A 16,105-nucleotide genomic window follows, 5' to 3' on the forward strand; every position below is an offset into this window, starting at 1 on the left:
GAGATCCTAGGGGAGGGGAAAGTCACATGGGTTAGCTCATGGTCCCTGGAGATGCTCAGAGAAAGAAGACTTTGTTCTTCAGGTCCTCCCACGCAGTAGTATACTGGCCATGGTAGAGTCGTCTGCTGTGTGGACACTCTGGGATGAAGATGGAGTGTGACTGCAGGCAGAGCCTGACAGTTGTGATGAGGAGAGATGCATGTTGGTATTAATCACCAGAGCTTGGTGCTTCTGTGTCCTCTGCCCACAGCATGAGCTATGAGAGTGTGAGTGTGAAGATGAGGAAGGTGCGAAGGTAAAGTGATGGCTGCCTTAGTCGTTTGGTCATCCGGCAGAGTTTGCGTTTGGAATTATCTGTCTGAGAACAGCCAGAGGTCAGTCCAGCTGTCCTTGCACAAGTTTTGAGGCTTAGTGAAAACAAGAGTGGTTCAAGAGATGAGGCAACTGTTTCTTGACTTCTGAACTCATTTTTGTGACTCTGGACAGCTCCATTCTAAAGTCCGGATAAATAATAACATACACAAGGTTTTCCTTGTAGTATGTTATTATTCCTTGTAGTGGGCTTGGAGATTTGTCCTGTGATGGCCCAGAATTTTTAATTTTCCCATATGAATTAGTAAATTCTACACTACAAAAAGCTGCCATAAACAAGTGAGATTAACTACATTTTAAAAACTTTTAAAATTGTTTCCTGGCAGTCTCACACAGTTAAATAATGAATGTTAGCCATGTCTGCCATTTGCTCTCGTCTTCCTGCTTTCTCCCAATGGTGCCCTTCTTTGCAGGCCTCCTTTTTACTGTCATGCCTTCATTTTGTGTGTGACCCACTGAGTCAATTAGAGTTTCTTGCCTGAGTATGGGTTTAGAGTTATGTGTTGTGTTTTTATGCAGGGCTAGGAGAAAGAGGGTGCCTTTGGTCTTATGATTTTGATGTAGTTTGTGACTATACATTACATTTCTCACTCATGGTCTTTTTAATAAACGAAGAGAATGGTTTAAAAACAACGTAGGTAACATGTAAATGGATCAAATGGCTATGTTCTATATAACTTTACTTTTTAAGAGCAGAAGACAGGCAAGACTTGGCCCAAGCCTGCAGTTTGTTGACCCCTGGAATAACTTCCCAGCCAGCATTTACAGTTTTGATTTTGTTTTTGTGTTTTTCAGACAAGCTCTGTTCCTGTCACCCAAGCCGGCTTTAAACTGTCAATCCTCTAAGCACTTACATTTTTAGTGTCTGACTCAAGCTTATGTAGTTCAAAATGGAACCAGAGAAGCAGCTATGGTGCCTGTTTTGAGAGCTCTCTTTTCAGGTAAATGTAAGAGGACAGGGAGGCTGGAGGCAGGGGTAAGGGAGTAGCTTCAACCCTCAGTTTCCAGAGGATACTCTCTGTTTAGAGGAAAGCCAGAATGCTGGGTGAGGATGGACTGACATGACTCATGTAACTCATCACACAGGTAACTTATGGTGTGTGTAAGAGTGAGCTTTACACAGTAAAGTGACCTGTGTAAGTTTGGAGAAGCCTGACTGTGCTCGTGTAGTGTCATAGTGAAGGGCTACTGGTGTGAACTGTGAAAATGTGTGTCAGTGTCACTGCTTGATCAGAATGTTTGTGAGGGAACATATGTGATGGTGACTATAGGAATGAATGTGGTGAAAATGTGTGTGTGTGTGTGTGTGTGTGTGTACATGTGTACATGTGCACGTGTGTGTGCAGCTGGCAGGGAAGGAACTGAACACAGCATAGACAGTCTGAACCCAATGCTCACATTACTTCCCCTCTATCCCTGTCACACACATCTCTGAAGTTGTAGTATAACTAGAATTGGTGGGGGTGGGATGACAGCCTTGAAGGGTGGTTTGGGTGATCATCATGAGGAAATGAAGTCTTTTGAAATATCTGTATTGCATGCTGCTTATTTATTTGGTGTGCATGTGTGTGTAGTTATGTATATGCCATGACATGTAGAGGTTATAGGACAACTTGTGCGAGTCAGTTTTTCTTTCCACTATGTGGATTCTAGAAACTGAAGTCATGTCATCAAGTCTGGCATCTTTTAAACCCTAAGTCATCTTGATGGCTCAATGATGGTTTTTTAAATTAAAGGAAGCTTGATATTACCTAAACTTGAACATTAGGCTACTAATAGATTGTTTGAAAAAATATTTATTTAACTGTTAGTTTCTTGTTCAAATTTGCAATAGCTTCAATTTCATGTATTTGTTGTGAGGATTAGAAATAAGAATATGTTTAATATTTAGTCATTCAATGATTACTATTATAAAATTAAGAAATGTGAATAATTGGAATTACAGATAAACATAAATGAAAGGTGACAGTGGGTTTGGCAATCATGACACAGTAGATGATGCTGTAGAATGAGATGCAGGGCAGTTTTCGGGTTACAGGGAGATGGCAGTGGGTGACTCTGAGGAGGGAGGAAAGCAGCAGAGGACAAACCTTGTTTTTGTGAAATGGGAAGGAGATGAGACATTGAAACAGTTGGACCCGTCACCAGAGAGGGAGAAGATGAAATCACTAGTGATGGATTACTGTGGAGGGGTAATGAAAGGGTCGGCGTCCAGTCTACATATGGAAGGTTCAGCCTTGCAGAGGAAGAGGAGGGAGCAGATGGCTGTATATGAATCAACTTGTCGGTACCAAAGGAGGGTAGAGGTGAGGGCTCTAAGGCTAGCTTCCTCCTTGAACAAGGAGTCTGAATCTTGTAATTGATAAATTGAGGCAGGGTGGAGTAGGACAGACAGGAATGGATTCAAGTCTGTTTTGGGGATGTAGATTTCAGCCTACCATTTGGACAACCTGGAGACGCTTGAAATGGGAATGCTACCACCGTCACCTTAGCTGTGGTGATTGAGACACAAAGCCCTGAGCACAGCCAGCCATAACTGATCCTTGTTCACTCCACCCTCTCTTTTCTATGCATCTGATACAGCACTGCAAGAGAGAGCTACTTAAAATGCACCTGTACCCACCATTTCTTAGCCAGTCTGTCAGTTCAGACTTAGAAACAGCAAGAGATCATAGGGAGAAACAAAGGTTCAAGTCAGTGTGCCAAGGAGGGCAGTGGTGGTTAAGGTAGGAACTGATGCTTCAGTGGTAGAATTCTTGCATCTCAAAGAAGGCAGGAGGCAGAGAGCTTAGATGGGCAGTGTTGATTGACTACAAAATGATAAAAATTCCTCTGCAGGAATTTCAATAACTGCTGAAATATGGAGAAACTAGGCATTTAGCTCAATGGTAAAGTATCTGCTTAGAAAGTATGTTCCACCACCACCACCACCACCACCACCACCACCACCACCACCACCACCACCACCACCATCACCACCACCACCACCACCACATGTAGCTCTCAAGAAACAAGGACAAATTAGATGTTGTCAGGATGTAGCTCAGTAGTAGCGTACTTGCCTAGTGTGCACAATACCCTGGCATTGATTTCTAACAGCATGGTGCAATAAAAAGAGAGGGGGCTGCATTTGCAAGAAGAGAGGCTGGCGGTGGTGGAAATAGCGATGTGTAACCTGGATGTCAGTGTCTAGGAAACAAGTCTGATAACTCACTCATGTGTGCAGCGCCGTGCAGCTACCCGGCCTTTAGAGATGTCCAAAGTCAAAGTGGAGGTCTCAGGCAATAGCATGGGGGATGCACAAGCCTGCTCCCTTAATGTCTTCTCTGAACTCTCAGTTCCATTTTCAAAAGCTCTTTTAGTGTTCCTCTTCATGCAGCTTCCTCCCTCCCCCAGTAATTAGTCTTCAGGGGCTTCTTCTACGTCAGTATACATTCTAAAGTCTGGGAGCCGAATGCCAGCCGTTCAGTGACTTTGCTCCTATTTCCTCTAAGCCCTGAGTTCTTTGAGATGTCTTCAATGTGGCTCGTGTCCCTCTGTTATCATGCTTCTTTTCTTTGGCAAGCCCTTACTTAGTCTTCAAGATTAAGGTCACGAAGCTCTTCTACAAAGCATTTTCTGGACTCCCCCCGAAGCTGCACAGGTTGGGCCTTTTCTTTTACACTGCTTACTTTATGTAAATAGATACTGTGCTTGGCTTTTGTCTGTTCCTCAAATAACCTATCCCTTGAGTAAAGCTGGTGCCCAGTGTGCCAGTTAAACTGATAGGCAACTCCATTATGACTTTTCTTTCAAGAAGAAATATTCCAATTTGCTTTTCACAGCTTGTAACTATTTAGAAAAATCCACACCTCAGAGCTGTGGCCTTCTAGTGTGGGATGGTCTGTCTTAACAATTTACCCCATCTTTCCCTCAGATTCAAATTATTAGAGAAACTTAGGGCAAGGCAGCAACTTATTGTTGTTTATATAGTAGATAGAATGCCAAAGATTTGTCTGCATCTCCTCACCAAGAGACTTGTGATGGAGTTGCCATTACTGCTGACCAGAATGCTTTTTGCTATTCTATCCAATGAAAAATGTCCCGTCTCTCCTCCTCAACCCCATTCAGCTTTTTTGGAAGAGGGAATTGACTGTCATATCCTATAGGCCAATGTACAAATGACCTGGCCTGGGCATGGCGACTATTAACTACACGGGAACCAGCCATTCTGTCTTCATTCTGTTGGGTATCCCCGGCCTGGAAGAGCAGCACTCGTGGATCTCTCTCCCCTTCCTCATTTCCTACCTGGTGGCACTCTTTGGAAACATCATTCTCATCCTTGTAATCATCGCTGAACGCAGTCTCCATGAGCCCATGTACCTCTTCCTCTGCATGCTGGCTGCGGCTGACCTCATCCTGTCTTCTACCACTGTGCCCAAGGCTCTGGCCATATTTTGGTTTCATGCCGGCGCGATTTCCCTCGATGGCTGTGTCACTCAAATCTTCTTCATCCATGCTACCTTCATTGCTGAGTCGGGGATTTTGCTGGCCATGGCATTTGACCGCTATGTGGCCATCTGTAACCCACTACACTACAGCACAGTGCTCGGTCATGTGGTAATTGTTAGGATCGGCTTGGCTGTGGTCCTGAGAAGTTTCTGTGTGATCCTCCCAGATGTGTTCCTGGTGAAACGCCTGCCTTTCTGCCATAGCAATGTGCTGCCGCACACCTACTGTGAACACATGGCTGTTGCGAGGTTTGCCTGTGCTGATATTCGCGTCAATGTTTGGTATGGCTTATCTGTTCTCCTCTCTACCGTAGTGCTTGATGCTCTGCTCATCTTGGTCTCCTACGGTCTCATTCTTCTCACAGTCTTCCGCCTCCCTTCCAGAGGAGCCCGACAAAAGGCCCTGGGCACATGTGGATCCCACCTTGGGGTTATTTCCATGTTTTACCTGCCTGGCATTTTTACCATAATCACGCAGAGGTTTGGGCAACACGTTCCTCTCCACACCCACATCCTACTGGCCAATGTCTGCATGCTGGCCCCTCCCATGCTGAATCCCATCATCTATGGGATCAAAACCAGACAGATTCGTGAGCGTGTACTAAGCACTTTGTCTTCACAGTGGAAACTATGCTGAGTTCGGTTAACTAGGTGGCATATGCACCACACAGAGCTTTCCATTGTTGTACTTACTTTGCATAGACTAAAGAATGAATCAAGACTTCCATGGACAGTGTACAAAGTGACTTGCCTTGCCTTTCAAAGTCACTTTGCCATGTGACCAGAGAAGTATTGTGTTTAGGAAGCATGGACGTTTGGATCAGGATTGAATTCTGACTTTGTTGATTATGATAGTGGTGGCAGCAATGATGATTTTGGTGATGATTATGGTGATGATGGTGTTGATGATGGTGATGGTGATGATGGTGATGTGTTGAACCTTGGGCAACTTACTTATTTCCACAGAAACTCTACTTAATATTTTTTTTTTTTTTTTTGGTTTTTCGAGACAGGGTTTCTTTCTTTGTGTAGTCCTGGCTGTCCTGGAACTCACTCTGTAGACCAGGCTGGCCTCGAACTCAGAAATCTGCCTGCCTCTGCCTCCCAAGTGCTGGGATTAAAGGTGTGTGCCACCACCGCCCAGCTACTTAGAATATTCTTAAGACACCTTTAAAAGAGGGATTTCCACACCAAGCTAACTAAAAAACAAGGAAGTTTTACTTACAATGAATTTTACTAGTGCACCACAAAGAAAATGTCCACACTGATTTTGAATGTAATGGTGTACACATATTTAATGAAGAGCACATTTTAGTTAGAAGTTTTACATAGTATGCACTTTGATGCAACAGAAAGCCATTCTATGTGAACAGAGTTGGATGAGGGCGCACCCATGCACCTCAGTTGGGAAGCAGACTCTATGAATATCTTATACAGAAAAACCCATCAGGCTTACTGTTATTATTCTTTTTGTAAAGTGATGGATACATTCCTCTTATTTACTTAGTCATTGGCTTTGATAGGAGAAGTCTTTGTAGATCTGATCAAGGACTGAATTAACAACTGTGAAATTACAGGTTAATAAATGTTTATTGTCAAAACATCAGTTTAGTTTGAGTCAAATACGGAGGCCTGCCATAATCTTCGTATCTCTTGATTGTGCCCTGATTGCATGTTTATCATTAGCTACAGCATGACTGACCTATAAACAGGAACTTTGTTACATATAATGCACACAAATTATAGTTGTATTTTAAAAATCTTTTTTCTTAGTCTCTTTGAAATTTTGATACGTTTCCTTTCTAATCTCATTTTAAAATTACGAATTTCAATGTATTTTGATCATGTTTACCCCCCTTCCTCACAGGTCCCAAATTCATGCCATTCCCTATCCTAGTTTGTATGCCCCTCTTCCTCCTCTTCCTCTTTAAGTAACCCACCAAGCAATGTTTATGCTGCCTGTACACTCCTGGAGATGTGGCTTTCATTGGGGGTGGCTGCCCACCAGAGTCCACACCCTGAAAGACAGCTAATTCTCCTTCTCCCAGCAACTTGTCAAAAACTCCTTAGCCAGGGGAGGGACCTTGTGCCCATCTTTCTCCATGCTGAGAGTCTGTCCCGCCTGAGACAGCACAGATGATAATGTTTCTCTAATATTCTGTTAATTTGGAAGTTGGTGGTAGAATGAAAGCAGCTCAGGAAAATCCATAGGCTTTATTTGACCTTAAAAGACAATATTAATCAGAATTGGAATCAATACTTGGAGATCTTTCTCAAGGTAATTTTTATGTGACAAAGAGATTTGTATCCAGACCACTTGTTATTGACTATGGGGGTGAAAGCTGAGATAGTACGAAACCTCGTAGTTCCTTTCAGTGGAGAACAAGGGATTTATTATCTATGTAACATACATCTCCAGGTAGTGAGATAATCTGGTACAGCGTGGTGTTCAGAATGTGAGGAACTGCAAGTTGTATCATTATGATAGTTTCCTTCCACCAGTGTGAAAATCAAAAGGTACAAGCTATTATTTACAGCGTCAACTCCAAGACAATACAAAGAAGAAAGATCAATTTAAAAGTTAAAGCTTGGGTTTCTTACTGGACATACTTGATCCTCGTTCAGCCTACTAGCTGAGCCATTAATTGACTTTGCTAATGTATCTTTAGCTCTATGTTGTTGTCCTCATGGAAACCATCCTGGATTTTCATTATTGTCCATTTATCCAAACTTTTCCCTAACTCCACTGAAGGTATTTTTTTGAAGCCCTCAAAATATTTGTGTACTAGTTCAGCTACTAATTTCACTTTCTTCAAGGCAATGGAACAAGGGAAAAGCATATCCGCAAACTGACAGCAGGCAGTGTCTGAGCGCAGCTGTTCTTGTGAGAGTCAAGAGCAGGGACTCACTGACCAGACCAACATGGCGCCTAGACTTTGGCTATCACTGGGGATACTGAGAATACTGTCAGTGTTACATTCTGCTCTTGTCCGAACCACTTTCACTATTTTATCCTGAAGATATTCTTGACCTGAGTCTACAGAAGAAGTGCATAGAGCATTCCAGGGTGGGAAAACAAACAAACAAACAAACAAACAATAAAACCACCAAACCCCCCCGTAACAAATAAACAAACAAAAACCCAAACCAACCCAAAGATGTACGTTAATGACAAATGTTTTAAGCTTTACTAACAAGAATTGAGTAGGACAGACGGAGCACAATTTTTAGGAAATCTTGCAAGCTACAGATGATATAGGAATAGATAGGTATCTGGCCAAAGGTAACAACCAAGGATAGAGAAAACAAAGGAAGTCACAGAAAGGAGGCATAAATGTGCTTTTGTCTGAGCTAGATGAGTTTGGGACCGCTGTAAGGAGTCTTTTTCTTTGAGGAACCTGTCATGTATATTGATGTTGAAGGTCAGCTGACATTGACTTTTAGTTATGTCCAGCTGACTCCTTCATTCTGGGACCCTGACTCTTTTAAAGAGATGAGGGTTTAGGGCAGTTCCAACTAGATGAGTCACAATGACAAAGTTCATGGCTGAAGAACACCAACAGGAAGTGAGTAGCTGTATGCAGAAATGGTCCTCAGTAGTTAAGCCACTGGATCTTGATCAGGACAAGGAGGAGGTAAGTGTCCAGGAAGTGCTGTCAGTAGGCACTGGCTCCCGACCATCATATCTTTAGTGGACAGAGCTTTAGAGGACCTGTATTCCCCCCATCCTCATTAAAACCAACACTGAAGAAGGGTCGCAGAGGTCCAGCAAAAGCACACTCTGAGAAGGTGTAGATGAGGGAGCTGTGGTCAGTTATGTTGTAGAAGGAGACAATGCCAGCCTCATAGTCCACAAAGATCCCAATTTGGCACGGAGGTACCTGAATGTGTAGGGGGGTTTGAGGATTGGTACCAGCCTCATAGTTGTCTTTTTGCTGTAGCCAAATGGTCCAGAAGCCATTCTCAGGACTGAGTGAAAATTGCCCTTTCCTCTGTACAGACTCTCTGCAAACTCCCAGATCCCAGGCCTCCTTCCGGGTCACATCTACTTCCCAGTACATCTTCCCAGAGGAGAATCTTTGGGCACCTAGCACCATGGGGTAATTATTAAACCTCTCATCTTTTTCAGACACATTCTGATGGGTGTCTCCCATCTTCACTTGTCTCTGATCCTTTGAGATGATGAGACATGAATTGGCAGTGTTGTGATCCAGAGTGATATAAACTGCAGAAAGAAGATCATAGGTAAGATGGGATGGATGGGGCCAGCAACTTTGCCTGTACTGAGGGGATCCATGTAAACGCAAAGGTGAGTGGTGACCCTGAACTCATCATGTGAGGAAATGACTCACAGTCACTTTGGCCCTTCCTCTGATGTGTGAAGAAACCTCATCTCTGTTCTCTGCTCCACCTGTACCACTTGCACCTCTGCCACACATCACTACCCGGGCTCCCCATGACCACCTACTCCACACTTTCATTATCCCTTTCTGTCCAGCCCACAATTCCCAGAAGTCACCTCACCCCAACAAGTCCTCAGCATTTTCTTCTGCTCTGGCACATGGCATGCACTTGTCAGGTCTGGGGAGTCAACATCTAATGTGTCCAGCTTCCAGAATACACTCCTAGGGAAAGAGTTTGGGAATCTTACTTCCTACTCCTATCTTGTACCTCAGGCCCTAATGATCTTCTTCATGGACGACTCTGATAATTAAATTCAATACAAATGTACAGATACTCATGCATTCAGTGTCCATGTGAAAAGGAAAAAAAAAAAAAAACCAGTTTCGATCTGGAGTTCCAAGTTCTAGGAATCTCAAATAAATCTCCATCTCTTTCCAGAGCCTGAGGTCATGGTCATGTGGATTCTATGTAATTTTACAGGGAGCCATCTAACCGGCCAAGGCACTTTTGTGAAGAACTTGGAGGAGTCTTGGCCATGCTGTAGGTTTCACTCATTACTTATAAATGTCTTTCCTAGCAGACTCAGAGGATCTGTTACTTTCATACTTTTAACGTATGAAGATGACATTTGTTAACTATATTGGGCAATTCATCAATAAGATGTCCGTTAGTCACTGGAGGGTAGAGAATGTTTTAGAGAGGACAAGGTTTTGAGAATAGGAATGCACGAGAAAAACCCCAGTGAATGTGTGTCTAAGTCAATAGCCATTTCTATGCATACATGCTTCCTGTTCCCTTTTCTAACTGAGGAAACCTCTCCTTACCTTTCCAGGATGATCCTCACCTCCTGAGGAGAAAAGAGACAGACAGTCAATTCTGGAGTTTCTGACTGATCACTGAGATGCCACTCCTGGGGCCATGTGACATTATCCGTATTTCTCCTGGGCTCTGTTCTGCACCATCCCCTTGAGCCAAGGCCCCAAAGACTACTCTGACAAGCCCTTAGCAGAAATGACATGTGATGGCTCACAGAATATCTAGGAAGCCAACATGGCTATAACCTTTAGCCAGGATATAACCAGGGATTTAAAGACTGATAGAGAAAGCAAATTACAAGGGCTAGGTTCCTGGAGGAGGGGACCTGGCTATGGAGCCAGTAGAGAGGAAAATAAACAACACAACCCGACTGAAGCCCAGAGGTAGTTTCAGGCAAAGAATGGCTGAGATGGGTGTCCAGGGAGGCTCCTTGCTATTTATGGGCTTGAGCTGTTTGTGGAGGAAGGGCTAGTTGTCCAGTGTAGTGGCTAATCCTCTCCACTATTTAGAGCGAGCTCAAGTGAGAATATTTATTCCCAGGGAGTGACAGCCATAATGTTTGAACTGACAGCCTCTAGGCATCAGGAAAAAGGCATCAGGGAGCCCAGTTCAGTGACAGGCAAGAGAAAGCCTGCCAAGCCAAACCAACAACTTTCTGTACAAACCAGGAATGTCTGTATGTACCTGACTGAGGGACAGTGACAGAGGTATGAGAAAAGACACCTAGAAATCATGTGATCTACAGTGTTCCAAGACCAGGCTAACATACCAAGGTGGGATGCAAGATGGCTTTAGAGTATGCACTGACTTTAAAACACAAGCTGTCATCTTAATTTCTGCCTCTTACTACTTAGATAAACTGATGTAAGTTAATGGGACTCTCCCACTAAGTCCGTTAATGTTTTCTCTTCAGTGGAATGGGATAACGGCAGCACTAACCTGAGCCCTGGCAAGCCACTGGTGTGGTGTTTAAGAACCTGAGCTATCATCATATGGGAAAAATTAGAAACGAGAATAGTAGTACCAATACATGATATTTAGTTCCTATGCTTCGGAAAGAATTATTTACTTTGGAAAAAGAGTGAGACTTTCAGTAGAAGCAGAACATGTTAAAAATCATGTAGGTAGCTCACAGAAACACATAAAGTATGAATATACAACAGCTATGACTGGTGATAGGGCCACCCTTCTGGATCCCACTCCCTCTGTGTCTTCATAAATGGAGAAACTGAGCATGGAAAAGAAAAAGTTTATTCCCATGACCTATCATTTTGGAGAGAAATGACGTAGGTCAGTTTTTATACGCTGTTTTTAAAAAAAACATTCTTATGGCTACTTGTCTAAGCACTGGATTTCCTCTTTTAATTCTTTTTAAAAACACCATTTAAGATATGTGATACTATGTATCTTGGTGACATGATTCCTACACGTGGCACCTGCTGTGGTGGGCATCTCCTAGGAATATGGAGTACTTTCTCTTGTGTCTGTACCCTGTAGTTCTGGAATGGAAGCCACTCGAGGGTTCACATTTCAGCTTATTTAAAAATACCCTAAAAATTAAGGCAGCACTTGTTTTAAGAATGGTTCCAGATAGTGCTGGCTTTTTCAAGTTACTCCTTGAGCCTGTGCAGGGGGTCGCACCTGCACCTGAAGTAGCTCCAGCTCTGAACCCCGGCTCCTCCTCTCCAGCTCTGAGATCAGCTCCTGCAGGGCCTGGTTCTTCTCACCCAGCTCTGCCTCCTTCTCATCCAGGAGTTTCAGGTGCTCCCTTCCATCCTTCTCCAGCCTCTGCAGCTGCCTCTGTTCCTCCTGAGCCAGCAAGCTATTCTGATGTACAAACTCTGAATGAATCCTCGACTTCTGTGTGTCAACGTTCCTCTGTAGTGGCAAAGGGAAGATTAGAGTTTTTCAATAAAAATTTCCTCAGCTTTGGTGGTGAAGATGTTTCTGTTCCCTCAGCACCCACCCACCCCACCCACACTCACACCCTCACTCCCACAAGATTCCGGCACCAGATACTTTCTCAACTTTTCTTCCAAAAGCCACTAACGCCCATGTGAGTCCCTTTGCCTTTCTATCTCAGCAAGTTGTAGTGTGGAAAACCTATTCCCATACCCAATGATGCACTCTTTTTAAGCCCTGGGTGGAAAACAGTGGCCCCAGGCCAACAGTCTTTGCCTTCATGGGGGGAGGGGTTTCAAGTCTTTGCTACTCATTTGAGGTCTGTGATTGGCTGTGAGCCTCCTGCACTCCTTGGCAGTTTTAGATGTATTTCATTTTCTACCAGCAAATTCTCAATCTCTATCAGGCTTCGGACTAATAACTTGCTCACTGCCAAGCGGCCACTAGGTCAGGTGGGCTTCCTACTGCAGACCCGTGAGACTAGTGTTGACTCTGTTATCCCGAAAGAGGGTCAGAGGAATGATGTAAACTTTCTCCAGTAATCCTTGATCTTTGTGCCAGACTGGGGGAAATCTCATCTGATTTTAAGCTTCCTTCTTTACCTCTGTCTCTCCCTCCCTCCTTCCTTCTCTTCCATTTTTCCTTCTTCCTCCATCCCTCTCTCCCTTCCATTCCTCTTTCCTTCTCCTCTCTTCCTTCCTTTCTTTCAGTGCCTCTTTATCTGGAGACAGAATGCAGACGGTTCTTGGAGAGTGACTTATATAACTCTACCACCCCTTGGATAGGCAGTCACTGTTAAGGCTTGCTTGAGGTCAAGACCTGGGACACAGCCCAGCCTACAACTCTTGCCTTCCAGTCTGCTCTTTGCATTGCAAGATCCATTTTCAACTTCTCGGCCAACTCTTTCCCTTTTCTCAGTTTTTCTAAAGCCATGTGGATCTTCTCCTGTAGAAAAAGATAGCAGGTTAGTTCCCAGCTAGAGGCGTGGAGGAGGCAGATGGAAAGACTTTGGAAGAAACCTAGTATGTCTTACAAAAACAGAGCTACACCAGAGGGGTAACTGGATCTGGGCCATTGAATTTCCAATGCACCAGGAAGCCACAATGCATGTTGCTTTTCCCACGGCATAGCCTCTGCTGCTGAGAAGTAAAGCTGTATTCCATACACAAGCTCCTCTCAATAAAGGAAGTATCCCTCCATTCCCCAACTTCTCAGCCACCATTCTGGGGAACAAAGCACTCTCCAGGGGACACTTTCTTTAGTGTCTCTGTGCTAAGGCCTCACCTGGTATATCTTAGCAGCTTCTTCAATAGGAACCATGGTGTGGTTCCGGTGTTTCCCAGACTGGGCACATACCCAGCAAAGGGCCTGCGCATCTTCCTCACAGAACAGGTGAAGTATCTCTCCGTGCTTTGTGCAGTGCATTTCTTGGGTACCCTTCTTGGTATTCTGTGCTACTTGTTTAAGGTTTTCCACCATGTTGGTTATATACCGATTGGGCCTGAGGTTTCTTAGCAGAAAGTATTTCCTGCATGCGGGACATGAACCGCCCCCATTTTCCCCAACCCTAGATATGCATTTCTTGCAAAAGCAATGGCCACATTCGATACTCATAGGCTCCACCATGGGATCCAGGCAGACAGAACAGGTGAAATCTTCCCACATCTTTTCCAGAGACATTTCTGAGGTTGTAGAGGATGACATCTGCCTCAGAATCTTGAAGGTTGCAGGGGGTGGGGGAAGAGATAAAATGAGAGTTTGCAGGACAAAAGCAAAAGCAAGGCAAACCCCAAACTCCACAAAATAATGCAAAGGGGAACATGCAATGGCACTGGAGGGAAAAGCAGAAGACAGGGCATCAACCTGAACAACCTGAACAAGAGGAGCCCCGCCTCTAGGCTCACTCACGGAGACGACCAGGTAGAAGAGGAAACTGGGTTTCCCAAAGACACAGAGAAAACTGGCAGGGATCATGCTGCTAAGACCTCCACTGTCATCCCACCCATCCCTGCTTTAACTCTCTGTGTCCAGACGTCTCCCACATCCTTTCTCTCATTTCGTGCCTCCACTGCACAGAGACGCTAGTCATGTTAGTGATGACCATTTATCGTGTTTACCACGGACCTTCCATATTCCAGCCAGGTGCTATATGCTCATACCAGTCTTCATTCATCTTGGCAATAACTACAGGGGTCAGGTATTAGGAGTCAAGGTTTACGCAGCTACACATCACATGTGACATTTTGTCAAATACGAAGGGCTGCAGATACCGTGGTTGTGCAATAGGCGATAACTGTACAGCCTAGGTGTGTCATTAGTGACCCACTCATGTTGATGTAAGAATACTTATGGTTGTCATTCATTACCTGAGTACATCACCCAAGAGTACACGTCTCAGTTATTAGGCTTGCATGTGTGTGTATATAGGTATGCATGTACATATATACATTGATGTTTTTATTTACCCTAATATGTTCATATATGCAAACTATACTTGGGCACAAATGCATCAATGTAAGCATGCCCATACGTTCCCCTAGATAAATGTCTATGTACATAATATGTACGTGTGCTCATCCATGGACATTTGTGGGGAGCACTCCCTGGGCTCTTCTCTAAGCTACTCCAATCTAGTACTTGTCTCAACTTGGTTTGGGGCGCTGTGGATCTGAAACCTACAGAAATTTCCAAATGGCTAGCTAGCACTCTCCTCAAGCAGGAGTTTTCAAGGGGTGGGGTTTCCCTGAGCTCCCCTCTGGACTAGGTCACGCCCTGCTCCGCCCCGCCCCGCTTCTTCAGCCTTTACTAGGATAGTTGTCTCAACTAAGACACCTTCCAGGGAACTAGGAAAGTCACTTTCAGAGCCTGCTTCCACAGGCCGGCATGGGCAGCTAGGCAGGACTGGGACTAGAGAACTCTGCTGAAGGAAGCAGCAGGTGGGCTCGCAAATTCAGCCTGTGGAGCGCTGGTGGGAAGAAGCTCCTTGAATTTGTGGCGGGGAAAGAGCCATCCAGGCCGGCCAGGGGTCCCAGCTTCACTCACCTTACCAGGGTCCTTAGCTTTGGCTATGTGCTTCCAGCTTAGCTTTAGAAAGCCTGCTGTCTAAATTTCACTTTCAGTTTCCTCTCAGAGGAAAGGAAGCGGGAGAAGCAAGGGGAGGAGCAGGAAGTTGAGTGGCAAGGGTTGGAGGCAAAGAGGGCGGAGAGTGGGCGGAGAGAGGTCAGAGATGCCAGAAACTGACTCTTGGCCACTCAATACCTGCCCTCCTGGGTGTGGTCTCTCTAAGGCCTCCTTGTCCCCTTTAGCAGAATGTAATCTACAGGATATCCGTCTACTGTCTTTGACACTGGTCTTCACTTCACACCTGGGAGCATCTGGGAGAAGAGGTCTGGATAGGAGAGGAGTCACTATCTGTTTTCTACAGGGATGGATAGCTTCCCCCAAGACTGATAGTTCTTTAAAATCCCAGTGAAACATCCCGTCACTTTTTATTAGCATATATTAATTATACAGTGTACTTGAAGCATATACATTTACCATCACTCTGTCTTCCGGTTTTGCTCCCCTGTTTTCAAACTGTCAGGGGTAAGAAATTTCTTCTTTATGATACCAAGGTATGTGTTGTATCAATGAAGGGAGTTGAGACTTGTGGACACCGATTGTATTATAACTTGTGCTAAAATCATCAGTTGAGTTTTTCTTGCTATTATATTTAGGAACCATTCCGTGCTTTGAATTTTCCAGTTCTGTTTAAAAGAGCTTTGTCAGTGAAAGGCCACCAGGCAAAGTCTACTGTCTAGACTGTGCTGTTGTATTGGGACTTGATTCCAGGAACACAACAATTCCAGGAGTCAAGCGCCTGAAAGGGCGAAGACATCTGTAAACACCAGAAAATGACTCTGCTTCATACCACTGAAGCTCTGTTACTATTTCCTGCAGGCAAAGAAATAGGTCCCAAAAGAAGGCAGAGGTAGATTCAAAGTCTGTTTTGCTATTTACCACTAGATGATGCTCTATCTGTTTCAGTTTACACACTGGATAGAGAGATTAATACACACCCTAGGGTTGTGTTGATATATACTTTATAATGTGCTCACAGATCGACTAACAGCTGCCTCAGC

At 44.3% G+C, this 16,105-nt stretch overlaps 2 protein-coding genes across 4 annotated transcripts; one reads left to right on the top strand and one right to left on the bottom strand.

Annotated features, from left to right (window-relative positions):
- Positions 1-106: 106 nt before the first annotated feature.
- LOC117722883 (olfactory receptor 52B4-like) lies at positions 107-6,622 on the top strand. Of its 2 annotated transcripts, none has more exons than XM_076939359.1 (3): positions 107-295; positions 1,168-1,313; positions 4,483-6,622. In XM_076939359.1, the coding sequence occupies exon 3, from the start codon at positions 4,549-4,551 to the stop codon at positions 5,497-5,499; it is 951 nt and encodes a 316-aa protein (XP_076795474.1). In that variant the 5' UTR covers positions 107-295; positions 1,168-1,313; positions 4,483-4,548; the 3' UTR covers positions 5,500-6,622. The 2 variants fall into 2 exon arrangements, with proteins under 2 accessions (XP_076795474.1, XP_076795479.1); XM_076939364.1 differs by having other exon boundaries at positions 107-266.
- Positions 6,059-15,127, bottom strand: LOC117722226 (E3 ubiquitin-protein ligase TRIM21-like). Of its 2 annotated transcripts, XM_076939353.1 has the most exons (7): positions 15,027-15,127; positions 13,269-13,700; positions 12,834-12,929; positions 11,724-11,960; positions 10,091-10,113; positions 9,387-9,487; positions 6,059-9,087 (listed from the first exon to the last, which is right to left on the bottom strand). In XM_076939353.1, the coding sequence occupies exons 2-7, from the start codon at positions 13,686-13,688 to the stop codon at positions 8,543-8,545; spliced, it is 1,422 nt and encodes a 473-aa protein (XP_076795468.1). In that variant the 5' UTR covers positions 13,689-13,700; positions 15,027-15,127; the 3' UTR covers positions 6,059-8,542. The 2 variants fall into 2 exon arrangements, with proteins under 2 accessions (XP_076795468.1, XP_076795472.1); XM_076939357.1 differs by lacking the exon at positions 12,834-12,929.
- Between the last annotated feature and the right edge of the window lie 978 nt (positions 15,128-16,105).

This window comes from Arvicanthis niloticus, chromosome 1 (genome assembly GCF_011762505.2).
Source record: "Arvicanthis niloticus isolate mArvNil1 chromosome 1, mArvNil1.pat.X, whole genome shotgun sequence".
In the NCBI taxonomy this organism is placed as follows: Eukaryota; Metazoa; Chordata; class Mammalia; order Rodentia; family Muridae; genus Arvicanthis; species Arvicanthis niloticus.

Coding starts and splice junctions, on each gene's coding strand:
- LOC117722883 (XM_076939359.1), top strand. CDS start 4,549: ATGGCGACTATTAACTACACGGGAACCAGCCATTCTGTCTTCATTCTG.
- LOC117722226 (XM_076939353.1), bottom strand. CDS start 13,688: ATGTCATCCTCTACAACCTCAGAAATGTCTCTGGAAAAGATGTGGGAA. Junction 11,961..12,833: donor TGCAAAGAGCAGACTGGAAG/GCAAGAGTTGTA, acceptor TTGCCACTACAG/AGGAACGTTGACACACAGAA. Junction 9,088..9,386: donor AATGCTGAGGACTTGTTGGG/GTGAGGTGACTT, acceptor TTCTTTCTGCAG/TTTATATCACTCTGGATCAC.